The sequence below is a fragment of the Mauremys mutica genome, chromosome 2, assembly GCF_020497125.1.
Source record: "Mauremys mutica isolate MM-2020 ecotype Southern chromosome 2, ASM2049712v1, whole genome shotgun sequence".
Lineage (NCBI taxonomy): Eukaryota > Metazoa > Chordata > Testudines > Geoemydidae > Mauremys > Mauremys mutica.
The window spans coordinates 54,679,947-54,704,725 of record NC_059073.1 but is presented as its reverse complement, the minus strand read 5'-3'; the positions used below and the strand labels follow the sequence as shown (position 1 = coordinate 54,704,725).

Genomic DNA, 24,779 nt, shown 5'->3' with positions numbered 1-24,779 from the left:
GGAGGTTCATATTGCGCGCCACTCTGCGGCGCAGTTCCTGGTGGGCGCAGAGGTCCATAGGAGGAGGGCCTGAAACCGCAGTCCACGCCACTGCCTCATCAGGCGAGGACGAGGAAGATACCCCCGGGATTAAGGGATCCTGCGTGAGGCCCTCTTATGGAGGATCTTGTTGCTCAAGGTCCCTCATGCTAGGAGCGTGGGCCTGCACTGGCGCTGGAGCAGTCGCCTCAGAGCCTCCGGGGGGGGGGGAGAGGAGGGCGTCTACGGTACTCAGGGCTCCAAAGGTATGCCCAGGGGGTCCAAAAAGACAATTGTGGGGGTTCGTGGCCCAGGTCCTGGCCTTCTTCTAGCCACTGGCCTGTACCGCCCTCACCTTGGTCCTTGGGGTGGTAGCCACCTTCTGAGCGCAACGATGCAGAGGCAGCCAAGGTGGTGCTGTACGCGCTGGTGCAGAGTACCCCGGTGCTTTACAATGCCGTGGTGCCGGGGACCGGTGCCGTGATGCAGAGCAGTACCGAGACGTCGATCGGTGCCTGCAGTCGTATTGCTACCGGGAGCCTGATCTGGATCTCGATGGTGACCTTTGGTGAGATCGGCATCGGGCTTCGGCACCAGGTCAAGCGCCGTTCTGATTGGTACTGGGAGCGGTGCCGGGAGTCCGATTGGTACCGGCTGTAACGCAATTCGGATCTCTGTGAGCTGGAGTGGGGTCGCGAGTACGACCAGCACCAAGTGAGAACGGTGCCGGGACTGCGAGCGACACCGTGATGGGTGCCGGGAAGAAAATTGGGACTGGGACCAGTGTCGTCCTTCTTCACTCAGCGATGGTGGTCGCATGAGGGATGGCTTTCACTTTGACAGCCCTGTCTGTGCTGGAGGTGCTGCCGGCTGCAGAGGAGTCGGCTCTGTGAGCGTGATCAAGTCCCGTGCCATTGAAAAGGTTTCTGGTGTGGAGGGTAGTCTCAGCTCGACCGCAGTGTGCACCGGGGAGCTTATGTGCACCGGACTCGACCGCCCTTGCGGTGCCGGAGTCGATGGTGCAGGAGCCAATATTTGTCCTATGTGCTCCGGCAATGGACATGGCTCCAACTGCGGTGCGGGAAGCGTCGGCAGCTGCCGCACTGACAAACAAGAAGTGGCCTGCACCTGCTTGGCCTGCTTCTTCTTGCTCAAAGATAGAGAGCTGCGCGGGGTGGTGGAGGTGCCGGGGAGATCTGGTGCCGCGAGTCTTTGGTAGGGTCCGAACACGGTGCCGGACCAGTCAGTGCCACAGGGACACTCTGCACTGAGGACAACGATGCCGAGTCTTGGCACGCAGAGGAAGGGACTGGACTAAGTGCCGTCTCTATAAGGAGCTGCTTCAGTCTAAAGTCCTGCTCCTTCCTGGTCCTCAGCTTGAAGGCTTTGCAAATGCAGCACTTGTCTGCTTGGTGGGATTCCCCCAGACACCTTAGGCAAGAGTCGTGGGGGGTCTTCTGTTGGCATCAGCCTCTGGCAAGCCGAGCAGGGTTTGAAGCCTGGGTACCGGGATAGGGGAGAAGGGAGAAGACCCTGTTCCTCCTGATTAATTAAACTAACTAACTATACTAAATAATTCATAACTATTAATAACTAATCAGAAACTATTAACAGGTACTAAAGTGAATGCTAGGGAGAGTGGAGATCAGCTATGCTGCGCTCCACAGTTCCAACAATCATCACGGGCGGTAAGAAGGAACTGAGAGGGCGCTGGGTCGGCTGGGGCATATATCCGGTGCCATAAGGGCACCACTCCAGGGGACGCCTCAGCCAACCCAGTGAGTGTTGCTAGGGTAAAAATCTTCCGACGATTGTGCATGCAGCACGCGCACACCTAACTGGAATCGATATGAGCAAGCACTCGAAGAAGAATCAAAGTTTGACTTCTTGGTTCCTCTGAGCCCTTGATTTCAGGACAAGACAGAAGTTGCACTTCAAACACACACGAGATTTGCCCAGTGAACACACTTGGTTTGTCCATCACTGATTGGGATGGCTTCTTTACACAAAAGTCAATGTTTGCACCCATGTGAACCAGGCATGCCCCTCACAGGGAGAACTAACTAACTAACTAACTAACTGAGAAGCTCCAAAACTACTCATGCATCCGACAAAGTGGGTATTAACCCACGAAAGCTCATGCTCCAATACGTCTGTTAGTCTATAAGGTGCCACAGGACTCTCTGCTGCTTTTACAGATCCAGACTAACACGGCTACCCCTCTGATACAAAACTACTGAGGTAGGCAAGAAGCAGACACACTAGCTCTGTCTCAGGCCAAGGCCATTGAAAAGGAACTGGGGGTGGGGGGAATGGGAGGGCAATTCACCTGCGCAGCCTGATATAGCTTGGGGGGGGGGGGGCGGCATGAAGAGACCAACGCTACATATGCTGGTCAAACGGAGGCTGCTAATGAAACTCTCTGATTGAGAGTGCCTGGGGCACACGCGTACCAAGAGTGAAACACCTATAGGGACACTATTCAAAGAACTCTTGACTTATCACAGGATTCTGCTCTGTCCCACCAGGACTGCAGCCTTTCCAGCACTTTGCACCTGCAGGGATTGGGTGTCACCTGCCCTGCAGTAGTGCAGGGAGCTCTATGTAGACCTCTGTCATGGAAATGAATAAGCAGGGCTGTGATAGTGGAGCTGCAGAGGGCTCCCTGTGGTGCTATTGGAGCCAATCAGCTGCCATGTGGCCTCCCCCACAGCTGGGGCTTGTCCTCCTCTTCACAGTCCTGGCCAAGGTCTCTGCTCTATTATCCACCTTATCCAATTCCCTTCCTTGTTCCCCAGCATGAGATATAGAAAGCATGCAAGGAAGAGATTTGGATACTGTGGAGATTCAGATAATAGAATTTTGGATAAACAGGAGTATATTGTATACACGCAAAAGTGGCAAGTACAGTAGAATAGGCCCACAATCAAGTTATTCACAATACAGGTCCAGAATCTTTGCCCAGTCTAGTTTGCAGGAATTCATTTTGTTCTGGTAAAATGGAGCCTTCTCATATTTTGCAATGTCTCAGCTTCCACACATGAGAACAAACTGGTTTTCCGTTTTATCAGAACCTTGTTTAGTAGCCATTGCAGCCTTTAAACAGCCATTTCTTTTCTACTTTGAGACCATAACATTCCCCCAAAGAAGTCTTGATAAAATCAGTGTCTGTAGTGAGAGTCTCAGTATCACAACAGGTCATCTCACAACTGCGTGCCCTGGAATAGTTAGCATCATGCATTTTGACCCCAAATCGTATTTCTTCAAGAATGATATAACAGTGTAAATTAGATGGATTACTTTGATCAGTCAATTTTTTGGGGGTATCCAAGATGCCTTTTGGTTTCTAAAAACACTCTTTTTTCTGTCTCAGTGGCAGTATAATTCTTTACCTGGAGGCTAATCTCCCATGTTCAAATTCCCATAATTATGATCACTGAGATGAAAGAGCAAACTAAGGCAACAAGCAAGCTCACATGGCCTGTTCTCCTTCATTGACTTGGATCATTTCTCGTTTGAGAAACAACCTCCCTTTACTGGTTTGCAAACAGATCTGCTAAAACATGCTCCATTCCCCTCACAAAGCTTGCACATTTCCCATAAGATTCCTACTCCTATCCTGTGGCAGAGAAGTACATGATTTTTAAAGCATTGTTCTTGACAGATCATGCACTGAGATGTATTTTGAACAATGGCACTGGTGGCTGTGTGATCCCCAATACCTCGGTTTTGCTAAGGGTGGGGGAGAAGTGAGGAAGTGAAGGGAATATAATCTTTGCTTCAGGAAGGAAAATAATTAGGAACCATTGTGTGACAAGGCTCCGGGGAACTACAACCCTGTCTCAGGTGAACTGGAGCTTAACTTCATCTCTGTTTCTCCCTTTCCTTGCACATACTTTCAGAGAAAAGGTTAAAAGGAGTGGCTGCTTGAGGAGAGAAGTGGGAGACCGCCTTTCATAAGGAGTTCACACTTGCACACTCTGTTCTACGCCACAGTGGAATTGCTGGACCAAGCGCTGATGTCTAGAACAATATACACTTGGCCAATATATAGTGTGCTAGATTTCTACATGCAGCTCTTGATTCCCTGGGTTGTCCCTGCAGCCTGGCAAGTCATATCCACCTTAACCATTCTCCTCACTTCATTCATTTTAAAGATGCACTATGGATAACCTTGCAGATTTGGTGGCCTCTCTTCTGGGCCCCATTGCTATAAAATGGCACATTTCACCTACTCTGAGCTCCACTGAGTACATACAATTCAAACCTGGAGGCACCAGAGCCCAGCAGAATGGTACTCCAATTTCAAATATGCCAAAGACACTTGGAACACTGCAGTGCAGAGTCTCAAAATGTGCACAGTGTGTGAAATCTCTAGACTACACATTAAAACACACACTGTCATGCCCTTTCTAAGTTTGTTTAGAAAGGCAGAGGCATAACACTACATTAAAATAGGCTTTTGCATTTAGACTGGTCACCATTAAAAAAAATCAGTGTTTACCAACATGTATTTGAGATGAGAGCTCAAATCAAAGCAACAAATAAGTTCAAGTCACTCAATGCTCCACTATGACATGGGCAACAGCAAGGGCCATATCATCATACCAATGAGAACCCCACAATGACAGAGATTAAGACCATTATTTGTAGAATGAGCTCTGCTTTCTGACCTTTGATCCAGGAACCATACGTATATTTCTAAATTAAGCACCTTTACTGGAAGGAACAATTCACTTCCCCCACGGAATTCTGCTGGCAAAGCATAGCACTTTAGATCAATTTTCCTCTGGGATTGGAGTACAGACTCTGGAATGTCTGTTCTGCTCCAGACAAGAATACACAAAGGTCAGACACAGTATGGTTACCAAATTATTTAAAGAAGCTCAGTTAACTTCTTACCACTGAATTTAGTATGAAGTGAGAATGTTTAATTTTAAGCCGAGAGATGAGAAGGTAAAAGATAACTAAGGACTAGACATACTGTGATTGTTGCCTTTTATTTAATTTACCTTACCATTTACACAACCGTGAGGGAAGAATCCTAGTGTTTTCTTTCTGAGAACAAGCAAGTTGTACAAATGAAATGTTAAACATCTACAGTTTATTGATTTATTTACATAACTTTACTCCTTTTGCCTTATTTCTCTGCTTTCCAGGAGCCCTAGCAGCACTGCATCAGCCTCCAGTAAAGTTGTATCTGTTTTTGCTCCCAAGAATCTAGATGTGAGTTCAAGGTCCACCAGTCTCAGACGCACTCTGGATCCTTTTTGATATTTTCTGGGGGAAAAACCAAAACAAACAAAATAAGTTCTGTTAAGCACTAGACATGCTTACATCTTCTAGGATGGAATATATTCTAGAATCTCTGGCAGTAATGCACCCCAGCCTCCATTCCTAGCTCTCTCACAGGATTGCCTTTGTAATCTTGAACAAATCACTCAGCCCTTCCGTGTCTCACTTTATTGTCTGTCAAATGACATTGATAATATTTACCTACATATTTGCAAGAACACTTTGAAATCCTTGGCTGGAAGACATAAGTGCAAAGTAGTATATTACTAGTTTAAATTCCAAATCGATACTAGCTTCTTTGGCAAAAGATAAGGGAGTTGATAATGGTTTTTTCAAGGTAATGATTCACCTCATTCTTTATGAAGTTAGCAGCATTACAGCACTGCACTCACCAATATTAGTTTACAGTTTACTGTATTTATAAGTAACAAAGTTGCAAGAAAAAATAGTTTGATTGGAAAGATTTTTAAAAAATAAAACAAACTACTCAAACAAATTCATTTTTTAAATTAAAATTTTGCAAGGCACTTGAGAGCCTGATGCAAAACCCAGTGAAGTCAAGGGAAAGACTTCCAATGATTTCAGTGGGTTTTGGATTAGGACCTTGGTCCCTAATTTCAAAAAATGATTAACGGTAATTTGTATGGAAACTAATACACGAACATTTGTGGTAACTTTCCTATTACACTGTAATTACACGCACACATATGCTATTTAAAGTACCTTGATACAGATAAGGAATGAACACAGGTGATTTTGCTAAAGAATAGGCATCTTTTAAATAAATATGTTTTACTTTTATTGAACTACATGTTTAAAACATTAGATGTGAATTAGAGACAGTGTGATTTGGGGGAAAGAGGGGAAAGCTAGTAAATTCTCTTTCTCCTTGTTTTAGGGCCCAATCCTGCTAAATACTTACGTACATGAGCTTAATCATGTGTGAAGGTTGTTCTGATAACTGGGCCTACACATTTACCAGAATTTGATTCAGTAAAAGATATTGCCTCACCCACCTTGTCTTTATAAAAAGTGAATAAGTTCATAAGATGTCAAACTTAGAACAAAAAATATTAATGGGCCAAGGTATCAAAGGAAGACAAACTAAATTAGTCTAAACAAAAAATTCCTACTGATATAATTTAAGGACTATTTAAGGATTATTTCTGGTAAACAAGGAAAGTGTGGAAATTAGAAAACCAAAATTGGTATGTCAGAAAGTAGGCCTAACTGGTGGACAAAATAAAGACAGCTATTCTGTCCATCATTTCCTTTGTGGGTCAAGTACAGTGAATGATAATCAATAATAAAGGCCTAATCTGTACCTATGCAGATTCCAATTAACTTCAATGAACTCTGCCCAGGTACAGCAATCCATGCTAGACCCCACTGAGAGACTAGGTCTTATGCTAGAATGGAGTTACTATTGAGAACTGTTTTGTTCTTCTACCAAAATGTTTTACTGTACCTGCGGTGTCATGTACACCATTATCAGTAAGACTTATACATCATCAAAGGGGAAGACAACACATCACTAGGTCATTGGTGACATTGCTACTCTCTGTTCAAAAAATATATGACACTGGCTATTCAAGCTACTTGGCATTTATTTAACTATGGCTAAGGCTACGTTTATGTCACGGAGTCAGTGACTTCCAGAGACCTTGGTGACATTCTCTGCTTCAGCCCCAGGGGCTGCAGGACTCTGAAGCTGACAGCCAGTGGGGTCCTGACAGGGTTCCAGCGACAGGCGACAGCAGCAACAAGCAACAGGGGGCCCTCTGCAAAGTTCCAGCCACACATGACAGACTGCTGAGGGGGCCCTCCTCAGGGTTCCAACGACAGGCGACAGCCTCTCACAGGTGGGAGGAATGACGCCTCAGGCAAGCGGCTGGGGTGTCCTGTTTTCTCTTTGGGAAATATGGTCACCCTGCAGCTCGCAGCCGCTGTGGGCAGAGGGGGAACCCCATAGCTACCAGCCACCATGGTGGTGGGGGAAACATGGAGCTGCAGCAGCAAAATTCGCAGACCGGTCACAGCTTCCATGAATTTTTGTTTATTGCCCATGACCTGTCCAAGACTTTTACTAAAAATAGCCATGACAAAATCTTTGCCTTAACTATGCCTTATATCTTCACTTCCAAGCCTTAGGCAAGGAAGGAAGCTTTTTGTTTGATTCTATCCTCCACAGAATTAGTATCATTTGCAATTTTTTGTTAAATTATTTAAAAAAACAACCCCGCCATACCTACTATAATGGAACATTCTGCCTAGAGGAAGAGAAACACTTGTGTTTTATTGTTTTACTTTTTTAAAAAGTCAATGGGAGCTGCTCAACACTTGAGTCACCTAGGGCCTGCTTTTACCAAGCTGGGCACCCAAAATTAGTGAACACTTTGATAATGATACTGACCTTCTTTGTAAAGTGCTCTGAAAACTACTGATGAAAAGCACTATGTAAGAGCACTATGTATTTTTGAAAATTTCAGCCATAAGCAATTCTTACTTTTAATGCATGAAAAACTGAACACTTATCAAATGAGATCAATTTTGCCAACATGGCCAACTGGAGAAGGTGAAATAGGCAAGTCAGACTGTCTAATGTATATGCTCTCTTGACAAACTTTGTTTTTGCCTTTCAACCCAGGAAGTCAGCATTTACTGTCTGACAGCTAACTACTAGCACTGTGCAAAACAGTGGGAATCTCTTAGCAAAATGGTAATGGAATTGATCTCTCTTTAACGAGTCATCCAAGACTACAGAAAGACTGTGCTGAAAAACAAATGTGATCTTAAAACAAAGTGTTCTGGGCTCGTACATATTTATTTTGATTTGTGAAGATCCTAGTTTACAGTTTACTCCTGGGCCTCTTGGTAAATCCTTTGCGGCTCAGGTGGTTGGGTTATGATTTTTTTTCCCAGAGTAGTAAAGGAAAAATAATTGATAGTATGATTCTAAAGTAGTAACTGCAGTGAGCAGCTTCTTGAGTGATTTTCCAAGACCTTGCCCTGATCACATTTGCCAGTAACAGTAGCAATCAATGCAATCAGTCAGGATTTTTACACACTTTTTTTTTAAAAAAAAGAGAAAAATGAAGTATTTTGACTTTCCCAACACATGAGAAAAATAATACATTTCTTAAAGAGTAAAGTGCAGATCTTGAAACCTCTCAAGGACTTAGGTGAAGTAAAATTCACTTAACAGTCGTAGTGGTGTGTGAAATAGTCACTGTGAAATTCAAAAGGCTGGGGAACAGGGCATGCTTGCGTTTGGTTGTAAATTTGAAACTGATTTCCACAAAATGGGTTTTTAGCTCTTAAATAGGACTGTTTTAAAGCCAAATTGGCTTCACTGTGAAAACAGGCAAAATCTTGCAGTTTCACAGTAGAATTGCTGTTTTCATGAAACTTGGCTAAAGCACAAAATTTCAAGGGTATAAAAATGGGCAAAACAAAATTACAGAAAATGTACCAAAATCTGAACCTATTTACCGGTGATGAGGACACACAAAAAAAGAAGCTGGTTTAGGCTTAGGATGACAAAAGATGCCTCTCACAGATGGGAGGCTGCTGACATATTACTGTGGCTCTTTGGCAATGTACATTGGTAAATTCTGGCTCCTTCTCAAGCTCAGGTTGGCCACCGCTGATATAGAGAGACTGCTCCTAGCACCTTCCAGCAGCCAGAGGCGACAAAAGACGGAGCCTTTTAGAAATATCCAGGGCCAATTCTCCAATATGAACCCAAGCGCTTCCCTCTTTATTAGCAGCACAGAAGGCTGGGTCTTCGTATCTCACCAGGGTGTTGTTCTTCGACAGTTGGACTTCATCTTACTTTAGCCCTTACTTTGGCTGGTAAAGTTTTCATCCCTTATGTATAAGGGGTTTGAGTGGGTGAGCAGATGAGGTATAAGAAAGAGGACTAAGAATGGAATAAGTTAAAAAATAAGTTAGTCGTTGAGAGGAAGAGAGATTTTGGAAGAAGTTGTGGGCCAGCGGAAACAGACAGGAGGAGGAGATGGAGAACACAATATATGAAAAGGAAAGGGATAAATAGGGAATGGAGAGGAAGAGAAAGACAGACTAACAACAGGTAACTCACTCAAAATAGTGTAAGAAAACATGATATCATCATCTACAATAGGATAGAAATAAAAGAAAATATAGAGTGAAGCCAGGAAGGAAGAGTAGGTATAGCAAAATCAAGAGAGACATAATAAGTTAGAATATAAGTTTTTTTTAAATAGAAATGTTGAGTGATATGTTAAGTAAGTACAAAGTAAACCGCACACAACTCTTCCAGTCTTCTGCAAAAGGAGGAGGGACAGATTTTTGCCCTGGATAATAAAATGTAGTCCATGGGCTAGGAGGTGTCAGGTAAACTGTCATGCCCCACCAGTACCTACATACATATAAACACACCAGTAAATTAACCTGCCCAGCAATGACCTAACTAGAGCGGTACCCTGCAAACTCTGTACTCACATGTATAGATCTTCAATAGGACTATTAAACTGAGGAGGGTTTTGCAGGATCAAGCCACTAATTCTCCAGAATGGAGAGAATCTTAAAAGTTACATATTAGCCTCCAAGTTCAAAGGTATTAATTTTACATATTAGCCTCCAAGTTCAAATACTGAAAAAACTCTTTTTTGTTTGATTACCACCATAATCATTTGGCATCCAGATACTATAGTGATGAGTGTTTTACAAATGCACAGATTAGACAGACAGTCTGACCAATATATATTACTATAAAAAAGTGAGTCGTACAAATGCAGGCTCTCTCTGTGTTATGCATCTCACAACTGTAAAGTAAATTCAATTTATCATAATGTTCCACAAGAATGCTTTAATCTCCCATTGTAGAATTATAAACAAGCCTATTTGCTCATGGTAAGGTTTGTAATGAACATTGCCCAAGTTCCTGGACATGCCTTTAACACATATTTGTAATGAAAAAGCCAAGTAATTGTATCATGGTGAAAGCATCACAAACCTTAACTGCTGCCTCAATAATTTGAATTTAAGTTCCAGATACTTTAATCACTCATAATCCAATTATTAAAGTTTTCTGTAGTCACAGCACACCTGCTTACAAAAGTATCTTGAAGAACACCACCTTGAAGCAGCTGACAAAACCGTCAATTTCTGTGGTTATAAACATTTGCCTTTGTGACAGATTTTCCCTACAGCTAGAAAACTTTAGGATAAAAGATCAATGGAGGATGTAGAGAAAGCGGAAACATGAATACTACTTGCAGTGGTTTCCCATCAGACAAGTTTAGAAGCATGGGGAAATGATAGGTTGCTGCAGGCCTGGTAATCATACATAAAACCCATCATTCAATCCAAGGCACCAAAGTATTAATCCTTAAAACAACCGAGGTTATCCTGTGTTTAAAGTAGAATCCAGAGACAAAGCAGGTATTTTGTTATGTTCAAAACCGGAGAACTGTCCAAGAAAGCACAAAATACCAATGGAAAAGGAAAGGAATTGTCCCAGCTTTCTTTCTCTCTTTTTTTAAAGGGTTTGCTCTCTTTTAAAATGATGTCAGCAGCTGTATTCAAGAGCATTCCATATCAGGACAATTTGTGGGTAGAACAGACAGGAACAACGAGCCTGTCTCTTAACCTCCGCAAGTGTTATGTGTGTTTGTAAAGCATTCCAGTGTTTGTCAACTTTCCATTGTCAAGTGAGAATACTGAACCCACTTTGAAGTAAACAATTTGAAGGATAGTTTGGTCTGGAGTGGAAGCAGTGGTATAGAATTCCTCTGCAAAACTTTTGGAAAACTCAAAAAAGGGAAAACAATGCAATTTGGAAGTAAATTCTAAGGAAAAGGAGTGGCTCAACTTCTTTATAATTTACTTCCAAAACAGTAATCAGAAGGGCAATATCAGGTAGATGAAAATTAGTTTGTGAGTTAAGGCAGCCTCTGGAATAATTAATTTAGATCCCTTTGATGCTTCAGTCCTATTTCTTGCACAACAGAACTCTTTTCTCCTACCCAGAAAAAGTTCCCCTTCCTTCTGACCTAATAGCATAGCTTTCAAACCAGAGTTGGCCTTTGGCGTACCTCTAAAGATCTGGACACACTCAGACTAATCACTGATTTCTTTTGAAAAAGTTTCCAGCCCTTTTTCTTGTAAAGACATCTTTGAAAACATAAACTGATAGCTGAAAGTCAAAGATTGTCAATGCTTTTTTACTAAAGGTCATGTTCCCCTCCACAGCCACCAACATTTGTCCTTTTGGACCCATGAAAACCTCAATTTTGGAATTGGTCTGGAGTCCTCAGGTTTGGATGGAGGACTCCAGACCAATTCCCAGTTTTGGAGGCAGGACTCTGTGGGCTGCCAGTGCAGGTGCTGGGGGTGCCATAAATTCCTGGTGAACCACCAGTCAGCTACTGAACTGGATCTCCAGACTACTGTTCCTTGACAAACTATTTTGGCAACTATTCATAGGTTTCTGTCTGTCTTGTAGTGGGAAGCTGGCAATGGCACAAAGGTGCCTCATCCCTCAAACATCTTTCTATAGAAAATGACTCAGACTGGAGGTGCCTCAAAGAACCATATCAATACCTTTTCTCAAAACCTGAAGACAGTAATTGTCCACAATGGTGTGATCATAATAGACACAAGTTGCTTATGGTAGTGGTAACAGGAGTGGTAGATTTTATTACTTTTGGAAGGGTGGAGAAGGTAGCAGGGAAAACAGGGTAAGGAGTCTGAAGGGGCGAGCAAAAAGAAAAGCCATTTTTCATATTCAAACCTCAAGTTTCTACAACAAATGTTGATCCACCGACACTGTATATCTTCAATATTTTGTAGTATAAATTTAACAAAAATATAGTAAGTTTTCAAAAACAATACCCCCACAAATTGGTGCAACCAGGAATGGAAAATACTATATATGTGCAATATAACTTACTTTCCAAATGATCATACCCTTCTATTTTATTCTGATTCTCAGACCATGCCTCTCACTTTTGTACCAGAGCTTTAAGTCTGTTAAAACCAATTTTTTTCTTTCAAACCAAGAAAAAACACGATCTCTCATTGAAGACTCTTCTGGATACCAAATTTCAACATTTAAATTTTAGCCATTTTCAATGTTGTCCTATTCAAAAACAAAAGCAAACAAACCTAAGAATATTTTCATAAGAAAGACAGGAGGGTGGGGGGCTTGTAGTGATGGTTTACAACCCATGACAATATAGCTGGGAAAAAAAGTTCAAATATTGGTTTAAGACGTTACCTTTGGATAGAGTGTAAGATCTGCAAAGTGAGTAATTCAGAAAGCAACGAGCATGTAAAAACCAGGGGCTACAACTGAAACTGTTCTGTGACTCTAACTAGAGTGTTTGCTATCAAGTGAATAGTGTTGCAAGTGTGCAATTTCATGTCTATTCATGGGTAGCAGGAGTATCCTTATTTTGAGAATAACAGACATTCTCTCCAGACTCTAAAGTATGGTATAATAACTGCAGTATTTTTTTTTCAGTCATTCAATATATAAGAATTTTACCTGGCCACTTTCCCAGCATCATAATCATGAAGCCTTTGCCATTAAAATCATATAACAATTATTATTTTAAGTTAAAGTGAAAGGGCTTTTATTCCTAGAAAGGTTATAAAATCAATGACAATTGCAGAAGCGGGGGCACTTTACATGTCTTAATTTTCTCCATCCTTTTAAAACTGATTTTAAAAATGCATTCATACACAAAGGCTCCTCAGAAATCCTCTGTTCCACTTCATAAACATGTAACATTGCTACCCTGAAAGGCAAGTAGGACATCTCAAATAAGCATATTCAAAATGAAAATACTCTGTTCTGTCTGGGGTTTTCTTTGTTTGTTGTTGTTGTTTTTTTAACTTCCAGTGCTTTCTTTGGAGTGATCTTTATGAAGTCTAAAGCTAAACAGATTCAATCCCAGACCTTGATATGCCTGTTCTCTTCCACTATGCACTCTTTCATACCATATGCTGAACCAAAAGAGCCTGCCTGTCTCATCTGGATAGGAAAAGGGCAATTAAATCTGGTTTTGTGTTTCTGTATTAAGGGCATGATTTAAAGTCTTTCCTTTGGAGAGGTTTTTGACATTCTTTCCACAGACATTTTTTAACATCTGCCAATGCATTCTAGTGATGGTTCTCATAGATTTAAATAGAGGGAATTTCTCTGGCTAGTTCTTTGATATAAATATATTAAATAATGCAAAGCACACTGAAGTCAAGGCTAGGACTGAACTGCAGTATCCAGTATCTATATAGAATGCTGTGAGAAATTCTGATTTTGCTAGGCAAATTAGCTGTATTACTGCAACAATGCATCTTCAGACTTTCAAAATGCATCTTTTGAAACTAATAATGAATAGTGTGTTTATTCCAATGCCTTAATACAGTGTAGTTAAGATTTTCTACAGTTTCTCACCATTTCCAACTTTAAAATGGAAGACTTCATATCTGTTAACTTAAAAAAACCATAAGAACAAAAATCAATGGTCTTTTATGCAATTTTACAGTCAATTTGGCTCCAATTTTTTTCTTTGATATTATCACCACTGTTCAAGTACACCAACAGCAATCTGAACTCCCCCGTGCTATGTGCTATGCTCATAGTTCCTTACTAAAATACCGTTATTCGTAACAGAACTTCTGATTTAGTAAAGTTAGGAATAAAAAATATTTGTATTTCATTGTCAGGAGTTTGTTTTGGAATTATAAAATGTTCAGAGCTCTGTCCTTAGCCCTGCAACTGCTCATTTGCTCTAGCGACGGGGGGGGGGGGGGGTCATATGTCACAGTTCACGGCAACCACATCTGTATTCCCCTCTCTGGTACAGCAAGGTCATTGACATTCAGGCTTCTGGCTCCTGTCACCTCTCGAGTGTAAACATGTCTCACTCCCTTCTGACCAGGATATATCCAGGTTGTACAGTTCCCTGGCTTCTATATGTTGCACCCACCAAAAGAGAGTCTGCCTAAACAGTCCTGCTTGCTTTCTCTTCAGAGACTAATAATAGAGTAATTGCCAACAATGATAAGTTACCACATGGCACTTCCAATGCAAGCTTATTTTATTTTTAAGATAAAACCACTACAGAGAAAACATTAAAACAATAAAAGAACCTACACCCATGCTAATAAGCCCACTGATTGTCTCCAACATGGGTTCTAGCAGGTGAGTCCTTCATATCCTTCAAAGGCGTCATTTTGTGGTCACACGTTCATAACAGCATCAGTGCATAATAACATAAGAACGGCCGTACCGGGTCAGACCAAAGGTCCATCTAGCCCAGTATCTGTCTACCACCAGTGGCCAATGCCAGGTGCCCCAGAGGGAGTGAACCTAACAGGCAATGATCAAGTGATCTCTCTCCTGCCATCCATCTCCATCCTCCGACGAACAGAGGCTAGGGACACCATTCTTTACCCATCCTGGCTAATAGCCATTTATGGACTTCACCACCATGAATTTATCCAATTCTCTTTTAAACACTGTTATAGTCCTAGCCTTCACAACCTCCTCACGTAAGGAGTTCCACAAGTTGACTGTGCGCTGCGTGAAGAAGAACTTCCTTTTATTTGTTTTAAACCTGCTGCCTATTAATTTCATTTGGTGACCCCTAGTTCTTGTATTATGGGAATAAGTAAATAACTTTTCCTTATCCACTTTCTCAACATCACTCATGATTTTATATACCTCTATCATATCCCCCCTTAGTCTCCTCTTTTCCAAGCTGAAGAGACCTAGCCTCTTTAATCTTTCCTCATATGGGACCCTCTCCAAACCCCTAATCTACACAGTCTTATAGGGTCTCATTAGGCCAAGTCCTTCCAATGCTTCCCTAAGGATTGTAGCCCTCTGTAGACCAGGGGTCCTGTCCATTCATTAGATCAGGAAGAAGCCCCCGAGCCTGTTTAAAACCAAGCTATATATCCAAAATCCTTTGTCTGTTAGCCCCTGGAGAATCCCCTTTGAACTAGTATATGCAAACCTCCCTGGGGGTGGCTTCAAAAGGCTGATAACCAGAGGAATTACATTAGCAAACCGACTCCTCCTAGAGAAGTTACATACAATCTCACAACACCACAAATAATTGCATTTTTAATACAATGGACCCCAAAGGTATTAAACTCAGTTCAATAAGGTTTAACTCAATTCAGTTAGGTGTTTGTCCAGGATACTGTTATATCTGCCACAGTAGAGCTGGCTTAAAAAAAACAAACAGGTGGGGATATTCCTCTGTTGTCCAAAGATTATACAGGCTGGCATAGGCGACTGGTTGTGGGCGGATCCAGGGAATGAAGCCTGGTTAGTGCACACTGCTCTTCATCAATCCCTGACTAGCAAGCAACCGCCCCAAGAGTCACTGCAGCCAAAGCATAGTTTTGAGCAACTCTAAACTACGCTCAAAGTTGAACAGGCCTTCAGGGTTTGAGTCCTGCAACCTATGCCTTTGCAGTACCCTCACCTCTGCTGCACCCAGCAGAAGACTGGATCCAGGATGTACTTGCATCACATGAGGATGCTGAAGTACTTTCTAGGCCCTTAGTAACCGAAGAGATGTTAGACAAAATCCACTAGGGATAAACATTTTTAATCAGCAGGCCTGGATAACTTACACCGAATGGTCCTAAAAGAGCTGGCTGAAAAGTCCTTGGCCCATTAAAATTAATTTTTAATAAATCTTGCTATACTGGGGAGATTCCAGAAGATTGAGAGAGGGCTAATATTGTGCCAATATTCAAAAAGCGCAAGAAGGATGAACAAGGATAACTATAAGCTGCTTAGCTTGACATCAATCACAGGCAAAATAATGGAAAAAACTGATATGGGATTCAATTAATAAAGAATTAAAAGACAGGAATATAATTAATGCCACAAAACATGGCTTTATGGAAAATAGGCCTTGTCAAACAAACATTTTATTCTTTGATGAGATTACAAGTTTGGATGATAGACGTAACCTCCTAGATGTAATGTACTTAGACTTCTGTAAAGCATTTGATTTAGTACCACACAACATTCAGATAAAAAAATTAGCACTATACAATATCAATAAAGCACATGTTAAATGGACTAAGGACTGGCTAACTGACAGATCACAAAAAGTAGTCATTAATGGGGAACATCATCAAATGGGAGTGTTTCTAGTGGGGTTCCACAGTGTGTGGTAGTAAGCCTTATGCTGTCCAACATTTTCACCAATGATCTGGAAATAAATATAAAATCACTGCTGAGATAATTTGTAGAGGACACAAAACTCGGCAAAGTTGGTAAATTATAGTGAGGACCACTGGAGCAAACTACAAAAGGGACGTGGTGGATTTTCCATCACTTGACGTCTTTCTCAAAGAGATGCTTTAGTCAAGTGTAGTTTTTGGGCTCAATGCAGGGGTAACTGTGAAATTTAATGGCTTGTGATATACACGAGGTCAATCTAGATGATCTATTAGGTCCCTTCTTCCCTTAAACTCTATGAATCATTATTGCAGCAGTCAGTAAATCAGAAGAAGAATGTATACTCAAAATGGGATTTACAAGGCATCCCTGTTCTCTGCAATCATTAAGTACGACACAAAAATGCTCCACGGTTGCTGGTGGCCAAAGTTAGATTTACTCCATTCTGTAAGAAATTGTATTTTGTTTTTCTTGCGACTTGTCCACCCATGGCCACTTTATCTAGACTTGCTTCCTCTCCATTTCTTTGTTCTCATCTTTCCATGTGCTAAAAAGCAAATATCTTTTTATACTTTGTTGCTGAGTATTTAGTTTCATGCTATTTGTTTAATAAGTGTCCGGGATATTTTTTGCTCCATATGTCACCATACAGGTATAAAAAAACCTCCTTTCATAAGTGGAAAGGGACATGCTTTTCAGGATAATGTTAAGCATTGCAAAAACTATTCACCTATCTTACATTCTTTGAAATACTTAGTAGAATGCATCAAGCCTATATGTAACCTTTACCCTAGTGCCCATATTCATTACACTGTGCACTGTATTTTCTAACTACAGTATATGCACAAAGTATACAAACAATCACCACTGAAATCAGCAGGAGTTGTGTGTGCCTGAGGTTGGATTTGGTCCCAAGAACTATTTTATTTAACAACTTCTAAAAGACAAAATTGTCTTGAAATTCTCAGATAAAGATTTGGGAGTGTAATTAGATCCTGAAGCATAAAAGGACATTCTGTGACATGAAAATCCATATAACCTATGGATCTTATAGAAACACATTATACAGTAAAACTGTCACTACACGGTCTAAACAGGTGTGAATTTTAATGTCTACTGACATTACTTTTAATAATGTCTACTCTGATAAGGACTGCAACGTTTGGGGGTTAAAGGGTTACCTTCTTTATACTTATGGAGCTGCCCAAAACTTAAATATATTGATCAAGTGGTCTCTTCATTCCAGATGACTCAGATTTCTGTATCCTTGTCATTCTTTGGTGTGCTTATGTTGTTGGCTGTTAGACCATTAACAATTGAGGTGTTTGGGGGGGTTTCGTTTGTGTTTTTTTTTTAAGAAGTGATAGTGTAGATTCCCTCTTCATAGAATAGGTGGGTCAACGTTAGTGGATAGCTGAAATATGTCTGTTTTCAGTGTCTGCTGATAAAACCAAAGAATACAATGCCTCATTACAGCCCTTTTATGACAGAAGTCATCCTAACAAATTGGTAAAATAACTGTCCATCACATTGTACAATGATGGTAATATCACTAATTAATTGCTATATTTTTCTGCTAAAGTAAAAATAAAACTCTCAAAGTTTGAAATCATTTACAGGTAAATCTTAATTCTACATGTGGCTCTTAAAGCAGAGGTTTTGCTCTTTAAAAAAATATTCTAGATAGAAATTCATATTTTTAAGAACTTCTTAAACGTACTGCTAGCTTTTACCTTAAAGTAAACCCTTCTTCCAAAGTGTCCCACACTATGCTACAATGACATTTGCCAGAATAGAAAAAAAGATTTTGTTGACTGTGTAGAAGAATCAGTTTGTGTTGTAAAAAGCTATTATTGAAACTTTTTGAAAGAGCCCCTCTTCTTTCACACTAAAGGAATTATTTTATATATGATATTTTTCATATAATATCAAATATGAATTGTATAACCTTTTCTCCATGGCACAATCTGATAAGATTTGACAAATGAAACCTGAAAAAGGTAACTGCTGTCATCAAAGAACTTGTATCAGGTATAGTTATGTCATAATATAACAATTTATGCCAGTCACCTTCCCAGACCGGAATGTAGAATTTGTCACCTAACTTGAGAGGAAACATCATTTCAAAAGGACTGTGGTAAAGGAAATAGAGATCTTCAGTTGAGATTCAGCTACTTTGTTCTTAAGGAACATAATCAGTAGACAAACTCTTTTGGAAGACAAAAATATTGTTACTTAATTTAAAAATAATATTTTAAAAATAAGTATTATATATATATGGGATTTAGTTACTATTTAGGCAGTAATGCCAGCAAATTTATCATTTCTAAAAGCTTAGTAGGACTGCAAAAGGATTATACACTTATGTAGAGAATGAGACTATCCAGTTATGCTAAATTGGATTTTTAAAAAGTTATAATATAACTTCTAATTTAAATCCCCCCCATCAGAAAGATATTGTTCACTGAAGAGTGTTTTCCACACCCCCTTTTTTTTAAAGCATCTGTTTTTTGTAATTCTCAGAGACTGACCACTCTATTAGAGAGACCACTTGTGTGATCATATATTGCAATTCCTAAGTTACTATGTCATATTGGCTAACAATCAGACTTAAATGTAGGTTCATGTCTTAGACTCAGAAAATGTATCTGTGCTTACCTGACAATTTCCTCTCTTTTAGTATCAATGTCCACAGATCCATTATAATGGGTACTTCAGCTTGCTTGAGGCTTGGAGGGCAGAACTAAACCACTAAGTCATTGGCAACATGGGATTACCATACCCCCTGAAGATCCCACCAGATGTGGCAATTTCCACAGCCATAATTCCACTTCTACTTTACTAAATTAGACAGTGTTAAATGTACTTTGAGGAAGAAGCACTACAATTCCTCCTACTGCAGAGTATAGGTAATTCTCTTTCATAAACTGTACCTATTGGGTTCTGGGAAGTGGGTGGGCAGAAGCCCGCCCACTGCTAAAGGATCCGCCCCCAGCCTAAGGGGAGGATCTACAGGACCTCAAAACCCAACTGAGTTCGGGGGACAACTAATAAAAGAACAGGGACAGGAGTGCGGTCAGAGGGTCAAAAGAAGAGAGCCTGACGGGGACACTGAGCAGAGAACCCTGGACAGTGCCCACTGCTCCTCGAAGGCGTTAAGGGAGTCAGCGGATGCCGCCCAGAGGAACTCCGCCCGAATATGTAAATGGACAGAGTTTCATGAACTGTATCTATTGGGTTTCCGGGAAAACGGGGCGGGTGAAGCCTGCCCCATGCTAACGGATCCCCCCCTCAGCCTAAGGGGAGGATCTACAGGACCTCAGAAACCCACTAATTGCGGGGGACAACTAATAAAAGAACAGGGACAGGAGTGCGGTCAAAGGGTCATAAGAAGGGAGCCTGACAGGGAAACCGAGCAGAGAACCCCGGACAGCGCCCACTGCTCCTCAAAGGCGTTAAGGGAGTCAGCGGATGCCGCCCAGAGGAACTCCGCCCGAATATGTAAATGGACAGAGTTTCATGAACTGTAGCAGGGTGGTTACCCTGCTCTTGCCCTGAAGGGCTTAAAACAGCCCTGGGAGGAGGTTGTGGCTGGGAGCTGCTAAGCTGGGCTGATTAGGAAGTGGCTGCAGCTGGGCCACGTCTCAATCAGACCACAGGTGGCCTGTATAAAGAGGCTGGGAGCCAGGAGCTCAACAGTCTCCCTCTGCCTGTAGAGGGAGAAGGGGCTGGCTGCAGGGAGCTAGAGACAGAGTACCTGTGTAGAGCAGGGTTGGGGAAAGGTGGAGGAGCTGGGGAGCTCCAGCCTGGAAAGCCCCAGGCTGCGGCCTAGCATAAGGCCAACAGGTACTGGGAGTTGCAGAGGGCAGCCCAGGGGTAGGCAAATGCAGCAGGTCCAAATCCAACCTTGCCAATGATGAGTAGGCTGATACTGCAGTCTGCCCCAGGGTCTGGGGCTAGATGGTGACTGGCAGTAGCCTTATACTGAGGTAAGGTGGGAATACTGGGTGGGGGTTCCCCAGGGAGGGGAGACTCTAAGACTGAGGGGATTACTGCTAGGGAGCAGCACCCCAGGTACAAAGGCACCAGGTCTGGGAGGGACACACGGGGCCAGAGGACAAGCCGATCACCAGCCTGCAGAGGGCGCTCCAGAGCTGGAATGAGCTAATTCCCGGAAGTCACCAGCAGGAGACGCTGCAGGGGTGAGTCTGAACCTCTACATGAACAAAAACCAGATCTTTGGATGTTCAGTTCCATCTCTATTCTAGATGATCCATTTACCTCTGGGTGAGTTGGATCTGTGGACAGTATTACTTGAAGAAAGAAAATTTTCAAATAAACACACAGTTACATCTTCCTATTCATCATGCCTAGATCCACAGATCCATTACAATGGAGTTTTCACAGCAGTGTGCCTCCAGGGTAGGAGCCAGGATCATCTTTTAAATATGGATCTCCAAAATGAGGGATGTTACATATCCCTCCACATCTCCTTGTGAAAATGTCTACCAAAAATTTGCATGGATAAAGAATGGATATCAATATATAAAGTTTTGGTGAATTTGTGTACTGATGGTCATGTGGCTGTCTGTCAATACAGGAAACATGACTATTCTGCTGGAGGTTATCAGTGCTCCCAAGGACTAGACTTTGATGCTTAACAGAAGGAAGAATATTTCTTGAGTTTACTTTGAGAATGAATGACATGACATAACAGTTGTAAGGACTACTTGTTTGAATTCAAAGAATAATACTGGGTCTCATTGGAGAAAGATCTCAATTTCAAAACTTGGCTGACTGGAGAGAACAGCTATTGTGAAGTCTATTTTAATGGACAGGAAGTACAATGATTCCTCATGCATAAGTTCTTTCTGGATGGTGCAATAACCATCAGAAAGAGGTTTCAAGGTTGTGCTCTATTACCTTCTGGGACTAGAATAAAGGTTTTTGCCCTAAGTAAGTATTTAATGTACACATTTTCCTTTTTTAAAACTTATTTATAGCAATATACTAAACAGATTTGAACTTTTTGCTTAGGCCTGGTCTACACTAGGACTTTAATTCGAATTTAGCAGCGTTAATTCGAATTAACCGTGCACCCGTCCACACCAGGAAGCCATTTAATTCGACATAGAGGGCTCTTTAGTTCGAATTCTGTACTCCTCCCCGACGAGGGGAGTAGCGCTAAATTCGACATGGCTATGTCGAATTAGGCTAGGTGTGGATGCAAATCGAACTTAGTAGCTCCGGGAGCTATCCCACAGTGCACCACTCTGTTGACGCTCTGGACAGCAGTCCGAGCTTGGATGTTCTGACCAGCCACACAGGAAAAGCCCCGGGAAAATTTGAATTCCTTTTCCTGTATGGACAGTTTGAATCTCATTTCGTGGTTGGACATCGAGGCGAGCTCAGCAGCACCGGCAGCAATGCAGAGCTCTCCAGCAGAGGAGTTCATGTAATCTCTGAATAGAAAGAGGGACCCAGCATAGACTGACCGGGAAGTCTTGGATCTGATCAGTGTGTGGGGCGAGGAGTCTGTGCTTTCGGAGCTGCGCTCCAAAAAACGGAATGCAAAGACCTACGAGAAGGTCTCCAAAGCCATGAGAGACAGAGGATACAGGCGGGATGCAACGCAGCGCCGCGTGAAAATCAAGGACCCCAGACAAGGCTACCAAAAAATCAAAGCGGCAAACGGACGCTACGGAGCCTGCCACCACTGCCCCACCAGTGACCGTGGACTCTGACGATGGGACAGTGTCGACGGCCAGTTCCTCGGCGATGTTCGCGGACGGGGAAGATGAGGAAGGGTTTGTGGAGGACAAGGCAGGCGACAGCGCTTACAACACTGGTTTCCCCGACAGCCAGGATCTCTTCATCACCCTCACGGAGATCCCCTACCAACCCTCCCCGGCCGTTAACCCGGACCCTGAATCAGGGGAAGGAGCAGTCGGTAAGTGCTTTAAACATGTAAACTTTTATTCTTAATATTACAGGAATCTGAAGTATGTGAAAAGGAGGTCTCTATATATATGGAGATAGAACAGAAACCCTCCTGGGAGATCTCCACGAAGCTCTCCAGGAGGGAATCGAAAAGCCTCCACAGGAGGTTCTTGGGGAGAGCTGCCTTATTGGGTGCTCCGTGGTAGCACACTTTTCCGCGCCAGGCTTTCATGAGGTACTCAGGGAGCATTGCCTCCCCGAGCACGGCTGCATAGGCCCCTGGTTTGTGCTGGCTTTCACGCAGCATGCGCTCTCTATCTCCTTCAGTGACCGTCCTCAGGGTGATCTCGCTTGGAGACTCCTGCATCTAATTAGGGGAATTACTGTAATGTTACGCCTGGTCCAAAGTATTTTCAAAAAATCTCCAGACAGACGGCGTAGCAGAGACTCAGCATGCTGCTGCGTGACAAGTGTAACGGAAAGCCAAAGAATCAAATGGACGCTCATGGAGGGAGGGGGGGACTGAGGACGCAAGGTATCCCACAGTTCCTGCTGTCTCCGAAAAGCATTTGCATTCCTGGCTGAGCTCCAAATGCTTCTAGGGTCAAACACAGTGTCCGCGGCGGGTCAGGGCATAGCTCGGCAATTTACGCACCCCCACCCACCAACCCCCAGAAGTGAAAGGGAAAACAATCCTCTGTTGACTCTTTTACATGTCACCCTATCTTTACTGAATGATGCAGATAGATGCGATGCTGCAGCACTCAACACCAATATCCTTGCTCCCCCCCGCCCCCCGCCATGGGTGGCTGACGGTACAATATGACTGATACCCATCATCATCATCAGCCTATTGGCACATGGGGCAGTGCAAAAGGACTGGTAACCATGCCGACTAGCATCAGTGAGGTCTATCAAGGGCGCCTGCTCCTAATTTTTCCTGGTAGATGGTGCAGTATGGCTGGTAACCATCCTCATCATAGCAACAGGGGGCTGAGCTCCATCAGCCCCCACCCTTCATGTGTAAAGAAAAGATTCAATTGCCCCTGGACTAGCAGAGGGATGCTGGGCTCCTCTCCTCCACACTCCTTAATGTCCTGTCTGGACTATCATAGCAGCTGGAGGCTGCCTTCCACTCATTTCTCACTAACAAGTCACTGTGTCTTATTCCTGCATTCTTTATTACTTCATCACACAAGTGGGGGGACAATGCTATGGTAGCCCAGGAAGGCTGGGGGAAGAACGGAATGAACAGGTGGGGCTGTTGCAGGAGCACCCCCTGTGAATAGCATACAGCTCATAATTTATGCAGGATCTGACACAGAGCAGCTCTGCTCTCTGGTTCTCTGATACAGTGGTTCTCTAGTACACTTGCCCATATTCTAGGCAGGACTGATTCTATTTTTAGATACCAAAAAGGAGGGATTGACTCAGGGAGTCATTCCCAATTTTGGCTTTTGCGCCCCTGGCTGATCTCAGCCAGGGGCACTTATGACAGGAGCAAATGGTGCAGTGCAAAAGGACTGGTAACCATGATCATCTCCTTACCAATTTATGGTATGGTAGATGGTACAGTATGGCTGGTAACCATCTCTGCTGTCATGCAAAAGCAAAAGCATGCGGCTGTGTAGCGCTGCTGGACCGCCTCTGTCAGCGGCATCTAGTACACATACGGTGACAGGCACAAAAGGCAAAACAAGCTCCATGGTTGCCACGCTGTGGCGTCTGCCAGGGCAATCCAGGGAAAACGGGCTCGAAATGATTGTCTGCCGTTGCTTTCCCTGAGGAAGGGATGACTGACGACATTTACCCAGAACCACCCGCGAAAATGTTTTTTGCCCCATCAGGCACTGGGATCTCAACCCAGAATTCACAGAGACAGACTAGGCTGTGTTCATTGTTCGCAAAAATGTATCTTTGCAAGGAATTCACTCCCTTTTTCCCATCACACAGCTTCGACTGTCTCCAGACCTGCCACAGCATCCCCCTCACAGAGGCTGACAAAGATTAGGCGGCGAAAGAAAAAGACACGGGACGAGATGTTCGCTGAACTTATGGGGTGCTCCCGAGCCGAGGCGGACTATCACTTGTTTTCTTGATGCCCATCTTCATCTTCTGTTAATGTTCTTCTGAGATGAAACCTTGTACTTGATAGCATTTCTCCTTGGCTCAGCCTATGATTGAGTTCCCTGGCACCAAATGACATTTGTTTATCATGAATCCAAGATACTTCAGAAACAGTATCCTCTGTGTACTTGTTTCTGCTTTTTCACCGTACAGAGCTGTGATCACAAAAATCATCCAGGAAGAGATAAAATTGAATTTTCTT

General features: G+C 42.7%; 1 protein-coding gene across 1 annotated transcript in view; it reads right to left on the bottom strand.

Moving 5' to 3' along the window:
- Window positions 1-5,002: 5,002 nt before the first annotated feature.
- TPD52 (tumor protein D52) overlaps window positions 5,003-24,779 on the bottom strand; it is a 216,974-nt gene continuing 197,197 nt past the window's right edge. Inside the window, exon 7 of the mRNA XM_045005933.1 lies at window positions 5,003-5,298. Coding sequence (XP_044861868.1) covers window positions 5,145-5,298 — 154 coding nt within the window. The 3' untranslated portion in view covers window positions 5,003-5,144. The remainder of the gene's footprint in view (window positions 5,299-24,779) is intronic.